Source organism: Staurois parvus, unplaced genomic scaffold (genome assembly GCF_062004578.1).
Source record: "Staurois parvus isolate SC_StPar_1 unplaced genomic scaffold, SC_StPar_1.0 ptg002753l, whole genome shotgun sequence".
Lineage (NCBI taxonomy): Eukaryota > Metazoa > Chordata > Amphibia > Anura > Ranidae > Staurois > Staurois parvus.
This window is the reverse complement of record NW_028320549.1, coordinates 752,068-773,878: the sequence shown is the minus strand read 5'-3', so window position 1 is coordinate 773,878 and position 21,811 is coordinate 752,068. Positions and strand designations below refer to the sequence as shown.

General features: G+C 40.5%; 1 protein-coding gene across 1 annotated transcript in view; it reads right to left on the bottom strand.

Annotated features, from left to right (window-relative positions):
• GLIS1 (GLIS family zinc finger 1) overlaps window positions 1-21,811 on the bottom strand; it is a 205,081-nt gene that overhangs the window by 87,502 nt on the left and 95,768 nt on the right. The window contains exon 3 of the mRNA XM_089666627.1: window positions 8,157-8,334. Within this exon, the coding sequence (XP_089522753.1) occupies window positions 8,157-8,334 (178 nt within the window). The remainder of the gene's footprint in view (window positions 1-8,156; window positions 8,335-21,811) is intronic.

Genomic DNA, 21,811 nt, shown 5'->3' with positions numbered 1-21,811 from the left:
CTGAACCGCGCATGTGGCATTTGCCGAGCGTTAAAAAACGCCGGACCAATGGTAAAACAGTCAAGTGTGAACAAGCCCTTAGTCTTACCTACTTGCTGTTCTTGTTCCTTCACATGTGTTTCTCTGTGCTCACCTAAGGGCATCATCTGCTTTTCCCTGGGTTTTATGTCCTTCCCTTCCATCACTTCCTGTCCCACCACCTTGTCTGCCTTCCTATTTAAGTTGTGCTCAGACTAGGCCACATTGCCTGAGCAATGGTTGTTGTTGGAGAGCTCCTGTGTATCTATTATTGTATATCTGTGTACTGATCTTGGCTTGCCTACTGGATCTCCTGTGTCCTACTCCCATTGTACCCTGCTCCTGCTAGCGGTCTCCTCTACCGCAGCTGGGCATACCTGGGGGCTGCGACCTGGTTCCAGCCAGCTCCAAGTCCATCCCCACCATCAGGGGCCCTGGTGAACAAGCAGGCTGGGGCTTAGACTCTGCGCCCTGGGGAACCCCAAGCTGTGGTTTTATAGAGCACTACCATAGAGGCGACACTATTGTCATCATCAGAAATCCAACACTGAGCAATGCAAGGCAGCCATTGCTGGAATGCATGTAGACAGAGGTGGCACAGAATCTTCAGCACTGCTCTCTGTGAGTAAGCAGCCATCTCTCTGCATTGATTCACCCCAACTAAAGCTGGCTTCTCATAAACTGGAATGGCCATGGATCATGAATTTATGATCTTTTAATACATGGATCAATATTCATCCAGTTCAGCATTTCGATCCATGTATGGCCAGCTTACATCAGACATAGGGTCGGCTCATACCATGCCAGTTATTCGTTCCTGTGCAATCCACATGCTGTTCTGTGCAGTGCAATTTCAGCCCATTCATTTTGAATGGGCGAAATAGTACTGAACTGCACCACCCCATGCACTAGCACATGCACTGCTTTTTAAAAACGCACTGCAACCAGATCGTATGGTACAAAAGTACCATGCAATCTGGTGCGGGCAGACGCACTGCATTTGGAACCTATCTTTAGGATGTCATTAGGTTGGAATTACACCCTTCTAGATCGCAAATGGAGTGCTTTTTGTATGCAGTTTGAATCTCGTTCCTGCAAGTCATGCGTGGCCATGGTGTGAACTGGCCCTTAAAGCTTTGCAATTAGCAGGGAGCATGAGCTTGCTGACTGCAGGTCTATTGGAATGAGTTAGCAGGGGAGGGGGGAGTATCAAACCAGGGGCGGACTGACCATTCGAGCATTCAGGCACTGCCCGAGGGCCTGGGGTCAGCAGGGGGCCCCATGAGATGCCCCTGGTACCTTTCCTTGGCTTTTTCATAGGCTTTTATGGGTGTGGGTGAGGACACAGGGCTCTCATGATCCCCTATTGCCTGGGGGCCCCATGAGTTGTCAGTCCGCCCCTGTATCGGACCACTGTAGAGAGACAGCTGCTTACACTCAGAGCAGCTGCCTTGCTTTTGGATCAATATGCTCTCCTAGCACTAGAGCCTGGATTATATAGAAGACAATAGTAAGACATATTCAGCCTCAATTAAAACAGATACATTTTTTTTCTGAAACTACAAATTTTGCTCTAAAAGAAAAATTTTAAGCTTGCACTAATCATTTTACATTGACAGTATTGCTTCTGTAATGCTCATATTGTACTCATTATTATTACAACATTCTCCTCTGATTCTTCTATTAGAATTCACCTTGTCATTATTATTGTTACAATATTATAATTACAGACATGGCCAAAAATATTGGCACCCCTGCATTTCTGTCAGATGATCTACCACTTCACCCAGAAAATTGTTGCAATTACAAATATTTAGTCATTTTCATGTTTATTTTTTATTTTTTTGTATTGTATGATACAAAAAAAGTCGAGAAACAAAAAGCCAAATCTGACACATTGCACGCAAAACCCCCAAAATGGACTGGACAAAATGATTGGCACCTTCTCAAAACTGTAAGAAATAATTGTATTCCAAGTTTGTAATGCTCTTGTAATTTGTAATTAAACTCACCTGTATCAATTAACAGATCTTAATGTTCCTGTGGCCACTGTGCGCAACATTGTCAAGAAGTTTACAGCCCATGGCACTGTACCTAATTTCCCTGGACTTGGACGAAAGAGAAAAACTTGATCAAAGATTGCAATGAAGGATTGTTCGAATGGTGGATAAAGAACTTCGATCAACTTCCAGACAAATTCAAGCTGACCTTGAGGCACAGAGTACAGCTGTGTCAGCTCACATTATAGGTCACTATCTGAAAAGGGACACTATGGTAGGAGACCCAGGAGGACCCCACTGCTGACACAGAAACATAAAAAAGCCAGATTGGAGTTTGTCAAAACTTACCTGAGGAAGCCAAAAGCCTTTTAGGAGAATGTGCTGTGGACAGACGAAACAAAATTACAGCTTTTTGGTAAAGCCCATCATTCTACTGCTTTCAGAAGAGAATGAAAAGAATACAGTCTCTACAGTCAAACATAGTGGAGGTTCACTGACGTTTTAGGGTTGCTTTGCTGCTTCAGGCACTGGATGTCTTGACCGTGTGCATGGCATTATGAAATCTGAAGACTACCAAAGAATTCTGGGGTGCAATGCAGGGCCCAATGTCAGAAAGTTGTGTCTCTGTCAGAGGTCATGGGCCTTACAGCAGGACAATGACCCAAAGCACACGTCAAAAAAGAACCCAGAAGTGGTTTAAGACAAGGTGCTGGAGAGTACTGAACTGGCCAGCAATGAGTCCAGATCTCAGTCCCATAGAGCACCGGTGAAGAGATCTCAAAACAGCAGTTGGGAAAAGGAACCCTTCCAATCTGAGAGACCTGGAGCAGTTGGCCAAAGAAGAGTGGTCCAAAATTCTAGTAGAGAGGTGGAAGAAACTCATTGATGGTTACAGGAAGTGATTGGTCTCAGTTATTTTTTCCAAGGGGTGTGCTACCACATATTAAATTGAGAGTGCCAATAATTTTGTACACAAATGGAAGCACCAGACCAGAAGATAAGAGTCCAAATTAATTTAAAGATGTTATGTTAAAAGACAGCCAACACGTTTCGGGGGTCAAAGGAACTCCGGCTTTTGGTGTGGCAGTGGATAGCTGCCTTTAGTCTGAGTTATTATCAGTGTTATATTTATGTTTTGTTATTTAAGTGCCATTGATAGCCCCTGCGTGGACGATCTTTTGCCCTGTTGGTGTTAGAGCACTGATTTCTTTAATTTTCTACTTCTTCTATGTGCAATTGATAGCCCCTGCATGGGCGTGATTTGTTGCTCCTGTGTTAATTGTTATTAATTAATAAAAACCATTGAAATACAAAGGAACTCCCGCTTCATCAGGGCTTCAGTTAAAAGTGAGAATCTTGAATGGACTCAAAGAAAGTCTTTCCTGTTTAAATATGTGCAGGGGAGCTGAATGCTGGAGTAGGATTCCTGACCAGCAGTGTGACCAGCAGTGTCTGCATTAGCAATCAAACTAAGCTAAGTGTTTTCTTAGTTTGACTGCTGATGCAGACACTGTTGGTCAGGAATCCCACTCCAGCATTCAGCTCCCCTGCACATTTTCAAACAGGAAAGACTTTAGTCCACTCAAGGTTCTCATTTTTAACTGAAGCCCTGATGAAGGAGGAGTTCTTCTGACCCCTGAAACACGTTGGTTGTCTTTTAACATAACATCATTAAATGAATTAGGACTCCTATCTTCTGGTCTGGTGCTCCTTCCATATGTGCACACTTTTTCCTGGTTACCTGCTGGAGCACCCACAGTAGGGTGGCCTTGCATATTGTGACCAGCGTAGCCGGAGCCACTGGGCTTTGAGTGTTTTTTTTCCTCCTTCTACCTTGTTCAATCTCATATCAAAGTCCCAGAGCCTCTTGGATGCCCTTTTTTTCATTGGAATAATTTGGTCCAGTCCATTTTTGGAGTTTTGCATGGAATGTGTCAGATTTGGCTTTTTGTTTCTCCACTTTATTGTGTCATACCAATACAAACAAAAGAAATAAACATGAGAATGCCTTAACATTTGTAATTTCAACAATTTTTTGAGTGAAGTGGTGTGTTATGTGACAGAAATGCAGGGGTGCCAATATTTTTGGCTATGACTGTATTATTCCCTCCCAAGAATGGCTCTTAAACAATGTTTCATCTATCATTATCACATCCCTGATTATCTTTACTTTACTACTATCATTACATTTTCATAGCTTCTGCTGTAATTACTTTGTTCCATCTATCATAATTCTGATCCCAACATCTCATTTTAGCAAAACATCTTAACAGTCTGCTGTAATTACTCCAAATAGTGCTTAATATTACCAACACAAACTCACTTCTCCACAATGATATGCCTTTTCTATTACTTTGCTTACTATTATCTCATCTCTAATATGGATTGCCAATAAAACTTGTGCAATGGAAACAAGCAGAACTAAGCTCGAAAGAGCAGGGCCCTCGAACCTCTTGTGTATTGTATTGTTACTGTCTTGTCTCATGTTCTGTCCCCCTTGCTACTGTACAGCGCTGAGCATACCCTTTGGCGCTATATAAATACTGTATAATAATAATAATAAAAAAATTGCAGTTGAGATCACAACACTTGCTGTAGGTATCATACTCTCCTTTTATTCTACCCTCTATAAAACCCCCTGTGGTTATTATTTTTCATTATCATTGCTTACCATTGTACTTGTTACTGAATCACTGTCAATTTTCAACATTGGGATTGTTTTATGAATATCCCCCCCCTTCTTTAAAGCTGATCTCTGGGGAAAACAAAAATTCTCCCTTATAGTGGGACTGCAAGGGTTAAACTTTTACTTACCTGATTCCCCACTCCACCAGCAGCCTATGTTCTACTGTTCTACCCTATGTTCCGGATTATGGACTGTCCCTTGGCATCCTCACATCCAATGTAGGGTGCAGGGCTATGGGTATGCCCTGTACTTGGTGACATCAGAGGACCCCCGACAGCCAGAGCGTAGGAGAAAAGAGTCTGCGGAAGCAGGGGATCAAGTAGGGAAAGTGCTTTTTTTTTTGGTACCCTAGACTTAAACAATCATTTAATCCTTGTAGTGCAGGAAAAGCCCCTCTGCAAAGGAGGAGTTTTGCTTACCCTAGTGTTCAGATTTTATTATTTATTTCAGGTACTTATATAGCACCATCAATTTACGCAGCGCTTTACACATATATTGTACATTCACATCAGTCCCTAACCCTCAAGGGGCGTACAATCTAAGGTCCCTAACTTACATTCATACGTACACATACTAGGGCCAATTTAGACAGGATCCAATTAACCTACAAGCATGTCTTTGGAGTGTGGGAGGAAACCCATGCAGGCACAGGGAGAACATGCAAACTCCAGGCAGCTGATACCGTGGCTGGGATTCTAACCAACGACCCTAGTACTGCTAGGCAGAAGTGCTAACCATTTAGCCACTGTGCTGCCCTATTAAGAATCCACCTTCTTGGCCAGACAAAAAAAGTCACAAACATCTCAAAAGATGTAAATCATTTAAAATAAAGATTTAACAAAACCCTTCAAAACTAGACATAAAGCATCACATAAAAATAAAGTTCATAAATTTCACAACTACACAGCAGACAATACAACATGAATATTACATTCCTCCTGAATAAATCCCAGTGTAACCAGGCTCTTACTAACAAACTTACTGTTGCTTCCTTCTACATCACACCATCCAGGACAGGTGGATCCATACAATATTATCTTGTCTTTGATGTAGAACCTGACTGCTGGGACTAAGACGAGGCCATGAGACCAGGACAATGAACTTGCTCCTGTTCAATGTGTCTCTTCGTCCTGGGAAAAGCATGACGGACGAGATGGAGGGAGAGGTCGAATTTCTGATGTACGAGCATCTCTCATCCCCTCATTATGGAAAGCACAATATGGTAACGAGTATCCGGGCTGACCTATAACCTCTGCTTTATACTCAGCCTCCTAATTACTTTTGTTTTATAATTGCCCTCACTGACAGAAGATAAGGCTCTGTAATTACACTATTTTTTGGTACTGAGATAATAACTGGACAATCCCATAACCCCAACTACACACCAACTGGCACCAATCCTCACAGCTCCTCTGTCCTTATCACACAACCATTGAGTGTGAACCTTCCCGGGAACTTTGGCCTCGTCTGAGTTGTATTTGCAAGGATGTCTACATTGAACAATTCAGAGCACCTGTTCAAATTGACAATTAAGTATATCTAAAGCCAAAATTTTTTTGTAAGATTTTAACCATTTGCTACTCTATATAAAATGATCAGTTGTTTTTTTAAATTGTTACCTATGTCCCACTTCCTGTCCTGTAGACATACCTTGACCTGTAGACATACCTTGACCTGTAGACATACCTTGAATCGATCCAGAAATGTCAGAATTTTGCTCTGGTTGCTGGGCTATGACCAATGGCTCCTGCTACTGTCAGTCAAAACCAGTGAGCAGAGAGGAGCTGGTGGGGATGAGCTGGGCTATGTATCTACATAGAGGCAAAAAGCTCAGCTTGGGAGCAAACCCGCACAACTGACCAGCATAGGAAGCAGCTTCCTATGGTGGGCACTTGACTGGAGGAGGAGCCAGGAGCATGGGGTGGAATGGGGGAGGAAACTGAGAAGAGGAGGATCAGAGCTGCACTGTGCAAAACCATTGCACACAGCAGGTAAGTATAGACATTTTTGTTATTTTAATTTTTTTAAAAACCTGAAGCTTTAACAACTTCAGCTCTGGAAGATTTTGCCCCCTTCATGACTAGGCCATTTTTTGCAGTTCAGTACTACACTACTTTAATTGGTGATTGCATGGTCATACAATGTATGCAAACAAAATTTATATAATTTTTTTTTCACAAAAATAGAGCTATCTTTTGGTGGTATTTGATCACCACTATTTTTTTATTTTTTTGTGTATAAACAAAAAAAGACACAAAATTTAGAAAAAAAACAATATTTTCTACTTTCTGTTACAAAACATATCCATTAAAAAATACAGAAAAACTATTTCTTAATAAATTTTGGTAAAAATGTATTCTGTCATTGGTAAAAACAATCCCAATAAGTGCATATTGATTGGTTTGCATGAAAGTTATAGCAAGTTATAAACTATGGTCCAAATACTGGAATTTGTTTTTTGTTTAACTAGTAATGGTAATCAGAGACTTACAGCCAGACTGCAATAATGTGGTGGGCAATTTGACACTAATTTACGCTGAGGGAAACTGACTAACTGCAACTGACATCCCCAGTGATACTAATACTGTGATCGGTGCTAAAAATATACACTGTCACTGTATTACACTGGCTGGGAAGGAGTTAACATCACGGACAATCGAGGGGTTAAATATATTACTAATCAATGTGCCGGTTTTTACTCCCTTTGCAGGGAAAACAAAAAATGGCACATTGCTGCTGTATGAAGAGAGCTTGGTGTTTACCAACACCAAGCTCTCTTCTGTCATTTACTGAGCCGATCTCTGGGTCCTGGCCAATGATTTCGGTTGGCTTGTGCTGCAGCCAATGATAGCACAGTCTTCTGGGTCCGCAAGTGGAAGAAATCGGAGATATACAGGTATGTGATTGTGCCTGTACAAGATGACCTGTCGCAGTAAATGGTCGCAGGTCTGCAAGTGGTTAATGTAGCTTTAAGACATGCATAAGACATCCATATGGCAATTGTTTTTTATTTATAGACCCTTTTGTGTTTTATACATATGTTCAGCTTGAATTGCCCATGTTTTACAAAGTTCGTCTGGCTGAAAAAGACAAAAGTCCATCCAGTTCAACCATAGAAAAAAAAAAAGTTATAATCCTATACCCACAGATGATCCAGAGCTGAATACTGTTTGTGTTCACAAGCAGGGGCGGACTGACCATTTGGAAACTCGGGCACTGCCCGAGGGCCTGGGGTCAGTAGGGGGCCCCATGAGATGCCCCTGGTACCTTTTTCATAGGCTTTTTTGAGTTTGGGCAAGGACACAGGGGCCCCATGATCCCCTATTGCCCGGGGGCCCCATGAGTTGTCAGTCTGCCCCTGTTCACAAGCGTATATACATGTACATATTCTATAGTGAATTAATTACAGCACATGTTGGAGAGGATTCCTCATCAGAATGTACATATATTACCTGTTGTCAAAATACTCCATAGTAGCAGCACCCTCATAGTTGCTCATATGGTCACCAAAATATGCAGAATTCCCAACCTGGCATAGAAAGCTCTCTCTGCCCTCCAGGATCTCACTGGTCATTCCTTCAATTCCCATCATGCTCTTCTTCAAATTATTCTGTGCAAATCCTCCATATACTGAAAGAGAAACAAGTTATACTATATCATCTTCACATTTAGTATCAGTTGTCGTATTCAAGAGAAGAAATATTATATTACATTTTTGGCTTGTTCATGTTATATTTTATTCAATAATTAAAGTGGAACTAAACCCAGGACCCTGCATTCACTATATCTGGTCTCCCACAGTACATGGAAATGCATTTATTTTAGTAAATATTAACTATTAAATCCCTTTTCTCATCAGCAGTTAGAGCAGTCTTGTGACTTCTATCAGTGTTCAGCAGAGCACTTGGTAAAGCTTTTGGGAGGAGTTTTCTTTCTGCTCTAGGAGGATGCAGGACCCCCGACCTCTGTCTGGACAGTGCTGATTAGCCCTGTGCTGATCACATGCACTCTCCCAAGAAAAGAAAAAAACCTCTAGCAATACACACTAAACTGAGCATGTGCAGAATGGCTACGGTTCAGTCTGTCTTATCAGGAGATGAGACGTGGACATTTGAACAAGAGGAGGAGCAGAGAAGACAGGATCAAATGGCCTTTTTACACAATACAGAGGATTAACCCCTTAGGTTCCACAGTGACAAGCATGCTTTACTGCATATACAGACTGATTTTACTGTTGTGGGTTTAGTAACACTTTAAAACTGAATTCAAGGTATGGACATTTTGAAGTTACATTAGTTCAGTTTGCACCAGTGTAAGCATGCAAGTTGTATACTCTGGAAGCTGGAATTCACTATAGAAGGCACCACTGCTACAGTGATTGCCTCTGGCTTCCGGGTCCCATACCGAACAGCTGCCCTGCTGATTGCTGAACACAGGACATCACTTGATCAACATAGGCACCATTTAGGCAACACTTCTCAATGAATGCACAGTGTTTTTTGATAAAATGAAATGGATATGCTGAGGTCCCCATCTCTCCACCTTGTCCAATCATGCTTTTTAATACATGCCATTTGCACATGCAATCTGATGCCTTTTTTTTATTGATTTGATAGCTGTAAATCAGACCTTAGTGGTCACTAAGACAACTGTAAGACTACAAATGTCATTATATAGTAGGGAAGAGATATGAAAAACTTTCCTGGCATTACCAGGGTACATTTTAAAATAAAGACATGATATTACAAAAATAAATAACTCCTCTCTCATGTAAAGCTGGCCACAGATGAATAGAATTTCAAAGGAAATTTCTTAGAAAAAGTCTTAGGAAAATTTGTATGAAAATTCTCTGAATGTTCTCAGAATGTCATTTGAAACATTTTTTGTTTGCTTTTACCATTTCATTTTGGAATGAATGGACTTTAAGGAACAAAAACCACATACACTATTAGAAATGTGTTTTTCGAGAAATAAATTTCCATTCTGCTGCTTCTAATTTTTTTCATCACTTTGGTTGAAAATTGAACATCGATTTAATCCCACGAATTATTTGAAAAACAAAACAAACTTTCTTAAGACGATCACAAATGGAGCAATTTTCTGTCCTGCAACCATGGAATCCCTCCCGTGAAGCCATTGTGTTCTCCTGGTGGGGGGAACCGTTCCCACTGGGGGAATACAGTGATTACTGCTATCGGCTACGACCGCCATTAATAATAATTACATGTAAAATCTGACAGGCTAGTTGTACCTAAGCTGATCAGTCGATCAACTTGGGTACATTCAGCCTGCTCATACATGGTGCAAATCTCAGTCAGTCCCTGCTGAACCGGCCGAGATTCAAACTGTCTATGGCTGGCTTTAGAACATTCTTTTTCTAAGAATTTTCCGTTGACGTTCTACCCATCTATGGCAAGCTTACTATCACCAGGGGCGCACTGACCATTTGGAAACTCGGACACTGCCTGAGGGCCCGGAGTCAGTAGGGGGCCCCATTAGATGCCCCTGGTACCTTTTTCATAGGCTTTTTTGAGTTTGGGCAAGGACACAGGATCCCCTATTGCCTGGGGGCCCCATGATTTGTCAGTCCACCCCTGACTATCACTATTGTTTTACAGAAACAATGTATTCTAAACCCAGGAAATAGATGATGGGGTCACCTGGACAAGTCCAATGTCTTTATTATCCCTCCAAATGTCTTTTTATCTGATGTAGCAGAAACAAACGTGTAAGACTCAACTCCTCGGGGCGTTTTTCTGCAGTCTCTCTACATTGTGGTTTTGATTAGAAAACAGATCTGTAAATATATTGCGTATGTCAGAACTCAGAACATGTCCTTATGACAAATGATCTGTTTCCTGAGGCTTACAGTTTTGCCTTCTTCAAAAGAAATGAATAAAATAATGGCTGCCTCCCACTCACCAAGTCAGTTTCATGTATTATAAATACCCCAATCCTTTCATGACTGCATATCTAAACATGCCTTATAGGCAGAAATCTGTTTGGTTGCATGACAACACCCGACACTGAATGAGTGGCCTAACATTCATGGTTGTGTTTATCTTGCAGTTATCAAATGCATATGAGAAAGCAATCTAAAAGCAGTAGCAGTGATAATGTTTTTCTATTGCATTTCTTGGGTTTTTGGGTCACTGCAAGGGTCAGTTCATCACAACAGGGTAACCACTGCTGACATATTCAGTGTGAAATGCTCTAGGTTGTGACAGATTCCCTTTAAATTTACAGGAGAGCTCCTGTTTTGATTTTTAATATAATTCTCTAGACCAGGAGTCTCCAAACTTTAAAAACAAAGGGCCAATTTACTGTCCTTCAGCCTTTAGCGGGGCCGGACCATGGCCATCGGGAGTAGAAAATGTCCTGGCATCAGAGTAAACAATTCCCCATTGCAGTCTTAGCCAATGAGGTGGCAGAGAACCGGGACAGCTGAAGCTGTCATTGCTGGATCATGATGGGGCTCAGGTGGAGTCAATGAAAGGACTTGTGCCCCATTGATGGTGTTATTGGGAGTAATTGTGCTCCAACATTGGTGTCATTGGGCCCCATTGTTGGTATCATTGGGATGAACTGTGCCCCATCATTGGTGTCATTCGTAGGAATTGTATCCTTTCGTTGGTGTTAGTGGATGAAATAGTGCCCCAAGGGCTAGATGAAAGCAAGCAAAGGGCCAGATCCGGCCCCCGGGCTGCAGTTTGGAGACCACAGCTCTAGATACTCAAAAATACAAACAAATATAGCTCTTATTGCAATACTCACCTTGACTTCAGTGCTGTTCCCCTGCAGACGTACTACTCCGTCCAGTGCTGCTGGTCCTCATCATTCAACCCACTTCCTGTGAGCCCAGGCTGTCATAGTCACACCCCCTGGTGGTGTGCTGGCTTCACAGGAGAATGATGCAGAAAACATTGCTTGGGTCACTACCTGCTCTCTGCATCATTCTTAATTGCACACTGCTGGAGAAGAGGAAGAGAACCATGTGTGTCACATGACTAGACAGAAGGTAGCTGAAAAAGTATGTTTACGAATTTACAAAATGTTAGGTAGAGCATTAAGAAGTTGTATTTTAAGTTTAACCCCTTGACGCCGACGTCACACAAATATGCAGCCTCACAGAACTGGCCTTTTCTCCGTGGGGCCGCATATTTGCGTACCTGTCTTTATGCTGGGAGCACGCCGCACTGCACGCTCCCAGCACAAAGACCGCGGTGTCACTGAGAGCCCCGGGTCCCGATCGTTAGACTCCCGATTCCGGGTCACATGATCACTGTGATAGCCTCTGATTGGCTAGCACAGTGATCAGTCACTGTGCAGCCCAGCCCCCTGGTTTTTTCTCTCTCTATGAATGGAGAAGAGAGATACATTGTATCTCTCTAACTCCTGGCATAGAGAGAAAAAAAAGTTTGTAAAAAAATAAAGAAAGAAAGAAATATTAAAAAATAAAGAAAAATACCTAGATCAAGTTTTGATCTAGTTCAATGCCAGGGTTATTGTTTGGGTCAAGGTCAGGGTCAAAGGTCAAGGTCAAAAGGTCAGGGTCAAAGGTCAGTATTTAAAAAAAAAATTGGTGTCAGTGTGTTTTAGATAAAAAAAAAAAGAAAACAAAAACAAAATGCGCACTATTGTTTCTGGGCTGTACTACGGGTACAAACATCAAATAACTTACACATATATGGTATCGCTGCAATCGTCAAGAGCTGGAGAATTTATTTTGGGTTGTTCTTTGGTGGTAGGTTATGGTAGTAACAAGAAACACACAGCTAAATCAAAATATTGTTTTTTTACTATTTTGGGCCAGTTTTCCTTTGATAAAAAAAAAGTCAGGAGATATCCATTACCATTTACCACCAAATGAAAGCTCAATTTGTCCTGAAAAAAACGCGGTGTAATTTACCTGGATGTACAAAGTAGTTGTGATGATATGTACCGTTTTACTAACACATGTCAACGTTGCAAAATTGCGCTTAGGCATTTAGATTTGTTTTAACCTTAGGCATGAAGGGGTTAATATTGTTTCATAGAAATACACAAATGAATAGCAGTCCATGCATAAATCATATGTAGCACCTTCTTAGGTTGCTTGAATAGGTACATTTATTTTAGCCCTCTGTAGCCAGAGAAGCAGGGGTTAATTTTATTAGGAGGCTGTGCAGTGCTTCAAAGGCTCTGTTACCTCTCCCAATCTTCTGGAACCTTCTGGATACTTCCAGTATCTACTAGGTGGAGGAACTGAGGCTGCAGGCTGAATATTTATGGGAGTATCCACCGTTTCCTGGGGAGGCAGAACCCAGAAGGGGTGGTAACAGCCCATAAACACTCAGAAACCTAGCAGCCTGGGAGAGGAATCTGGAGTCCAGTCACCTGGAGGAACCTTTGTGCTGGGGGCTCTGCCCCTGGGCAGAAGGAAGAAGGAGAGAGGGAAGAAAAAGCAGCAGGAGAGACAGAGGAGAAGAAGGCTTCAAGCTTCAGCCATAGTTCCAGCTAGGCTTAGCTGGGGACTCCAAATGTGGACAAGTTTATCTTTCCTGCCGCAATGTACAAACATTATGAAAAATTCTTGGGAAAAAAGAATCGAGCTGCCTCAAAAGTTTACAATTGTAATTTATTTAAACAATAAAAGGTGTCCTTTAAAAAAGACCTGAACTGTGGAAGCTGTTCCCCAAAAAGGTAAGTGTGGGCAAAGGACACATTTCCTGAGATTAACAGTCAGAGGCAGCAGTGTGATATCCAGTTGTGCTCAAAATTTTGCATACCCTGGCAGAAATTGTGAAAGTTTGGCATTGATATTAAAAATATGACTGATTGTGCAAAAAACTGTCTTTTATTTAAGGGCAGTGATCATATGAGGCCATTTATTATCACATAGTTGTTTGGCAGCTTTTTAAATCATAATGATAACAGAAATCACCCAAATGGCCATGATCAAAAGTTTACATACCCTGGAACCTTTGGCCTTGGTACAGACACACAAGGTAACACACACAGGTTAAAATTACAATTTAAAGGCTAATTTCCCACATCTGGCTTTTTAATTTGCAATTATTGTCGGTGTATAAATAGTCAATGAATTTGTTAGCTCTCACATGGACGCACTGAGCAGGGGAACAGAAAAGAACTGTCAAAAGACCTGCGTAACAAGGTAATGGAACTTTATAAAGATGGAAAAGGATATAAAATGATTTCCAAAGCCTTGAATATTGCCAGTCAGTACTGTTCAATCACTTATTAAGAAGTGAAAAATTTAGGTATCTCTTGATACCAAGCCAAGGTCAGGTAGACCAGGAAAGATTACAGCCACAACTGGCAGAAGAATTGTTTGGGATACAAAGAAAAACCCACAGGTAGCCTCAGGAGAAATACACGCTGCGGTGGAAAAAGACAGGGTGGTTCCTGTAACTGCTTAAGGACCGCCCTATAGCATATATATTGCTACAGGGTGGCACCTGTCCGCAGAATCACGTATATATTTTGCACTTCCGGTTAGGGGGCACTCGCGAGCCACGCACGCACCCTACCCGCGCCACCATTCATGGCCGCGGATGTCAATCAACGGGTCCCGGCCAGTAATTACCCGCTGGCGCCCGGTGATTACCAAGCATCTCTGATGGGGAGGAATATTGTTTTGTTTACAAACAATCTTCCTCCTTGTCAGCTCGAGAACACTGCTCGGGATGGCTGTGCACAGTACACCCATCCCGATCAGTGTGCTTACAATGAAGAACACACCCCCTGCCCCCTAGTAAAACACTCCCAGCACACAGTTAACCCTTTGATTGCCCCTCACATTAACCCCTTCCTGACCAGTGCCATTAGTACAGTGTCTGTCCTTTTTTTTTTTAGCACTGATCACTGTATTGGCGTCACTGGGGTGTCAGTAACACCAAGTTAGTTCCCCCCCAGTGTCAGAATGTCTGCCGCAGTCGTGCTAAAAGTCGCTGATCACTGACATTACTAGTAGAAAAAAAATCCCATGATCTATACCGCCATTTGTAAACGCTATAACTTTCACGTAAACCAATTAATTTACACGTAGTGGGATTTTTTTTAGCAAAGACAAGTCGCAGAATACATTTTGGGCTAAATTTATGATTTTTAAAAAAAATTTTACTGGACATGTTTAATAGCAAAAAGTCCAAAATATTGTTTTTTTTCTCATAATTGTCCGGTTTTTTTTTGCTTATAGCGCAAAAATAAAAAACACAAATACCATCGAAAGAAAGCTCAATTCCTGGGAAAAAAAGGACGTACATTTCATTTGGGTGTAGCATTACACGACCGCGCAATTGTCAGTTAAAGTAACGCAACGCCGTAACGCATAACATGGCCTGGTCTTGAAGGGGGTAAATCCTCAGGAGGGCAAGTGGTTAAAGGAGCATACTATGACAATACTTGAACACTAAGTGCATCCATCTGAGAGCTAACAAATTCATTGACTAGTTATACACTGACACTAATTGCAATTTAAAAGCCACAGATGTGGGAAATCAACCTTCAATTGTCATTTTAACCCGTGTGTGTCATTTTGTGTGTCTGTACCAAGGCCAAACATTCCAGGATATGTAAACTTTTTATTAGGGCCGTTTGGGTGATTTATGTTATCATTATGACTTAAAAAGGAGCCAAACAACTATGTGATAATAAATGGCTACATATGATCATTGTCCTTCAATAAAAGACAGTCTTTTGGCATGATCAGTCATATTTTCCATACAAATGGAAACATTTCACGATTTCTGCCAGGGTATGCAAACTTTGAGCACAACTGGATATTGTCTCCGTACAGCCTCCCTTTAAATGAAAAAAATAAGACCTGGCTAGCACTCTAATGTGCTTCACTTACATTAATTAAACAGAAGAAAAAGGAACCATGTGCAGCAATCTAATAAAATATATAACAAATGTAAAAAAATATATATATATAACAACTCATATACAATAATAATACATATACAATAATAATACATATACAATAATAATAATAATATATCATCAAACAAAAATGTGCTCCACAACCAGAAGGGTTAAATAACCAAAAAAATGCAACTAAAGAGTACCCATATGCAATTTCACAAATTCTTGCACTAATACCAAATCTCCACATTCCAAAATCTTCAATTTTCATAAAACGTGCAAAATAAACCTTTGTCTACAATTTAATCGTCAGTTATCCAAAAGAGATACTTCCAAAGCCACCACCAACAACTCCACACTGTGCAATGAATATGTTCACCCAAATTAAGAACTCCAGGTTACAGGAAGTCGCATAAACTTTTTACACCATACACTGGCAAAACCTCGTCAGACTAATGAATGTGTATGTTGGCACATGCTGCAACCATTAAAAATGATTTGGCCACTGGGAATCCTAGATGGCCTTCAACTGTCTGCTTACACTACAGAAGCCATAGCTAGGACCTTATTTCAGGCCCAGAGGATCCTCCTAAGGCATTGGAAGTCCCCAGATCCTTCTGCCCAAAAGGAATGGTTGCAGTGTATGGGGGGCACTCTTAGACTAGAGAAATATATATTCCAACACAATTATTAGGACCTATGGGGTCCTTGCCTGGACACCCCGAGCCTGCGTTCACTTGATTTAGTCATAAACATACTTTTTGAAAGCTAATGTGCATACCCAAGGTTTATGTTCTTATATGCCTAGTAATGCTGGGACAAGGTCATCCATCGCCCAAGGCAAATATGCCAAACTGTGCCCCGCCCTAATCATGATGTGCAATCTTAAGGAATCCTAAGCTCAGTAGCCACTCACTTGTCAAAATCACTGCCTCTGTTACTACTCCTGTCAGCCTTGTAACAGAAAGAAGGCACCCCCATCCCTACAGTAAAGCAGTTCACCAAGGGCAGCCGCCCCTCCTGCCCACCCCTTGTCCCAGCCCTGATGCCCAGCAATAGTTTTTGTGCTAATAAACCAATAGTGTGACCTATGGCTAGTCATGCCTCTTTGGTATGATGTGTCAAGACTGCATTTACTGATAACTTTGCGCCTGCATGTGCTATGGTTGGTGTATGTTGCAATATCTGCTTGTTTTGGAAATACTGGATATACATTTCTTTTTCTAAATTATTATTATTATTATTATTATACAGGATTTATATAGTGCCAACAGTTTGCTCAGTGCTTTACAATATAACGGGAGAAAATACAGCAACGATACAGTTAAATACAAGAGGGAAAGCAGGGCCCTGCTCCTTGGAGCTTACAATCTAAATAAAAATTACTCTTGATTTAAATAAATAAATAAAATATGTGTGTGTGTGTATATATATATATATATATATATATATATATACAGTGGGGATCAAAAGTTTGGGCACCCCAGCTAAAAATTTGTATTAATGTGCATAAAGAAGCCAAGGAAAGACGGAAAAATCTCCAAAAGGCATCAAATTACAGATTAGACATTCTTATAATATGTCAACAAAAGTTAGATTTTATTTCCATCATTTACACTTTCAAAATAACAGGAAACAAAAAAATGGCGTCTGCAAAAGTTTGGGCACCCTGCAGAATTTATAGCATGCACTGCCCCCTTTGCCAAGCTGAGACCTGCCAGTGTCATGGATTGTTCTCAATCATCGTCTGGGAAGACCAGGTGATGTCAATCTCAAAGGTTTTAAATGCCCAGACTCATCTGACCTTGCCCCAACAATCAGCACCATGGGTTCTTCTAAGCAGTTGTCTAGAAAACTGAAACTGAAAATAGTTGACGCTCACAAAGCTGGAGAAGGCTATAAGAAGATAGCAAAGCGTTTTCAGATGTCAATATCCTCTGTTCGGAATGTAATTAAGAAATGGCAGTCATCAGGAACAGTGGAAGTTAAAGCAAGATCTGGAAGGCCAAGAAAAATATCAGACAGAACAGCTCGCAGGATTGTGAGAAAAACAATTCAAAACCCACGTTTGACTGCACGATCCCTCCAGCAAGATCTGGCAGACACTGGAGTTGTGGTACACTATTCCACTATAAAGAGATACTTGTACAAATATGGTCTTCATGGAAGAGTCATCAGAAGAAAACCTCTTCTACGTCCTCACCACAAAAATCATCGTTTGAACTTTGCAAATGAACATATAGACAAGCCTGATGCATTTTGGAAACAAGTTCTGTGGACCGATGAGGTTAAAATTGAACTTTTTGGCCAGAATGAGCAAAGGTACGTTTGGAGAAGAAGGGGCACAGAATTTAATGAAAAGAACCTCTGTCCAACTGTTAAGCATGGGGTTGGATCAATCATGCTTTGGGGTTGTGTTGCAGCCAGTGGCACAGGGAACATCTCACGAGTAGAAGGAAAAATGGATTCAATAAAATTTCAGCAAATTTTGGATGGTAACTTGATGCCATCTGTGAAAAAGCTGAAGTTAAAGAGAGGATGGCTTCTACAAATGGATAATGATCCTAAACACACCTCAAAATCCACGGGGGATTACATCAAGAGGCGTAAACTGAAGGTTTTGCCATGGCCTTCACAATCTCCTGACCTCAACATAATTGAAAATCTATGGATAGACCTTAAAAGAGCAGTGCGTGACAGACAGGCCAGAAATCTCAAAGAACTGGAAGACTTTTGTAAGGAAGAATGGGCAAAGATACCTCAAACAAGAATTGAAAGACTCTTGGCTGGCTACAAAAAGCGTTTACAAGCTGTGATACTTGCCAAAGGGGGCAGTACAAGATATTAACTCTGCAGGGTGCCCAAACTTTTGCAGACGACATTTTTTTGTTTTCTGTTATTTTGAAAGTGTAAATGATGGAAATAAAATCTAACTTTTGTTGACATATTATAAGAATGTCTAATCTGTAATTTGATGCCTTTTGGAGATTTTGCCATCTTTCCTTGGCTTCTTTATGCACATTAATACAAATTTTTAGCTGGGGTGCCCAAACTTTCGATCCCCACTGTATATATATATATATATATATATATATGTGTATACAGTATACATACAGTTGTGTTCAAAATAATAGCAGTGTGTTAAACAAAGTGACTAAAGCACAAAATCCTTCTATTAGCTTTTATTTCCATACACACAAATGCATTGGGAACACTACACATTCTATTCCAAATCAAAACATGAAGAAAAATATATCAAATTTGTGTTGTTCCTCTAAAAAAAGAAAAGTGAATATTAGACTGTTCAAAATAATAGCAGTGTTTGTATTCTTCTTTACAAACTCAAACATTCACTATATAAACTGAAAAATGTTTGAAGATTTTGCTTTCCTTTGAATCACTTAATGAATATTTAGTTGTATAAGCACTGTTTCTGAGAACTGCTGTACATCTGTGTTGTATGGAGTCAACCAACTTCTGGCACCTGTGAACAGGTATTCCAGCCCAGGATGATTGGACTACATTCCACAGTTCTTCTCTATTTCTTGGTTTTGCCTCAGAAACGGCATTTTTGATGTCACCCCACAAGTTTTCTATTGGATTAAGATCCGGGGATTGGGCTGGCCACTCCATAACGTCAATCTTGTTGGTGTGGAACCAAGATGTTGCACGTTTACTGGTGTGTTTGGGGTCGTTGTCTTGTTGGAACACCCATTTCAAGGGCATTTCCTCTTCAGCATAAGGCAGCATGACCTCTTCAAGTATTCTGATGTATTCAAACTGATCCATGATCCCTGGTATGCGATAAATAGGCCCAACACCGTAGTATGAGAAACATCCCCATATCATGATGCTTGCGCAACCATGCTTCACTGTCTTCACAGTGTACTGTGGCTTGAATTCAGTGTTTGGGGGTCGTCTGACAAACTGTCTCCGCCCACTAGACCCAAAAAGAACAATCTTACTTTCATCAGTCCACAAAATGTTGCGCCATTTCTCTTTAGGCCAGTCAATGTGCTCTTTGGCAAATTGTAACCTCTTCAGCACATGTCTTTTTTTCAACAGTGGGACTTTGCGGGGGCTTCTTGCAGATAGCTTGGCTTCACATAGGCGTCTTCTAATTGTAACAGTACTCACAGGGAACTTTACACCTTCTTTGATCTTCCTGGAGCTGATTGTTGGCTGAGTCCTTGCCATTTTGGATATTCTTCTATCCATTCGAATGGTAGGTTTTCGCTTTCTTCCACGTCTTTCAGGTTTTGTTTGCCATTTTAAAGCATTGCGATCATTTTTGCGGAGCAGCCTATCATTTTCTGCACTTCTTTATATGTTTTCCCCTCTCCAATCAACTTTTTAATCAAGGTACGCTGTTCTTCTGAACAATGTCTGGAACGACCCATTTTCCTCAGAATTTCAGAGAGAAATGCACTGTAACCAGCATGTACAACATTTGCTGCCTTCCTTCCTTAAATAAGGGCAATAATTGCCACCTGTTTATCAAAGAATGAATGACCTCACTAATAGAACTCCACACTGCTATTATTTTGAACATGCCCCTTTCAATTAGTGATTCAATTACACAGAATCAGCAGCATGCATGTCATGACTGTTGGGTCTGTTGGATTTCTATTACTCTACTACACCTGCTAGTAAATTATTTGCCATGTAGAAATATAATTTCTACCAAAAACAGTGATTGATCAGGTTAGTGATGTCTGACTGCTATTATTTTGAACACAACTGTATATATATAGTTGGCATGTTGATATGAGTTCCACCCTCTGTCCCATCCCCATTCTCGAGTCTGCTAATTTTTAATAGTTACCAGGTATGCCTATAACATAGCAAATATTCACTTTTTGAGTTTACAATCACCTTAACTCTTGTGTCCTTACGTATTTTTACTAAGAACTGGAATAATTAGTCATCAGTCTCCAATCAGCATCAGATGGTAGGGGAATACAATAGGGAATTACAGTAACATCACTAGAGATGAGCAAACTTGAGAGTTTTTACTTACATGAAATTTCTGTGAAAAATCATGGGATGTCAGCAAAAGTTTGTCATTTGAACTAAATTTGTTGGCTTTAATGAGAGATGCAAAATGAAGCCAGTTTTTTGGCGTTTTGGGTATACAGATTACTTCTGATGGTTACAGAAGCTCCTTTAAACTATCCTAGACCTGTTCTTGTGCCAAAAAAAACAGTCCCTCATTAATCTCATTATTTAAATTTTTTTTTGTTTTCATAGAAAATAAAAAAATTGACAATGACCAAAAATAAGGTAAATACATTTAATAGGAAGTACACAAATAACAATCCAATACACTTACATAACAAGGAAAAACACAAATACAGAACCCTAAATTAAATGAATTAAGCTACTCTAATAGACCCAACCAAAAAGGAAAGTAGATTTTTTTTCAAGAAGTGTTTTCCAAAGCAAACCTGAGAGTTTTCACTGGTAATAAAACCAGTAAGTTCACATCTAAATTATTTATGCTAGTAAGAACTCTTTGGCACATAAGATGATACATGTTTGGATCTCCACCCTTAACTAAACACAGTACAAAACTCTGTTATAGGTATATTCAAACAAGCAAAGAAGTGATGGAGATGTCACCATAAGATATATCAGTTTTCCCTCTCTGTAAGCTGTGACAAGACTGATCCCGTACATGTAAATGCTGATGAAAGTTATCTTCCACCCTTTGTCCTGACAGAAATGATTTGAACGTTTGACAGCAGAGAGTTTCATGTGACATGGGTCATAGAGGGAAAACACTGAGTCCGGCTCACTGAATTGATGCTTCTCTCCAGATGACAGCTGTTACTACGAGCGAGCATACAGAGCTGGGATGAAGGGTCATATTATCCAGCCAAATAGTAAATGCTGCTAAAACAAAAACCACACTCAGTTTGCTAGATCACAAGGCTTGGAGTGGCTTGAAAAGGAAAATATAATCAATTTTGGTCATTTGTTACTGATTACACATTTATAATATATTTCATTATATTATTACATTTTTTGATAACTTTTTTACATTAAATATTTCATTCTTCTGAGCATCTCCTAGATTGTAAGCTCCGAGGATCAGGGCCCTCCTATCCCTCTTGTATTGAACTGTATTGTTGCTGTATTGTCTCCCGTTATATTGTAAAGTGCTGAGTAAACTGTTGGCGCTACCAACCCAAAACGTAAATATATTTTATTGAGATTTTATGTGATAGACCAACACAAA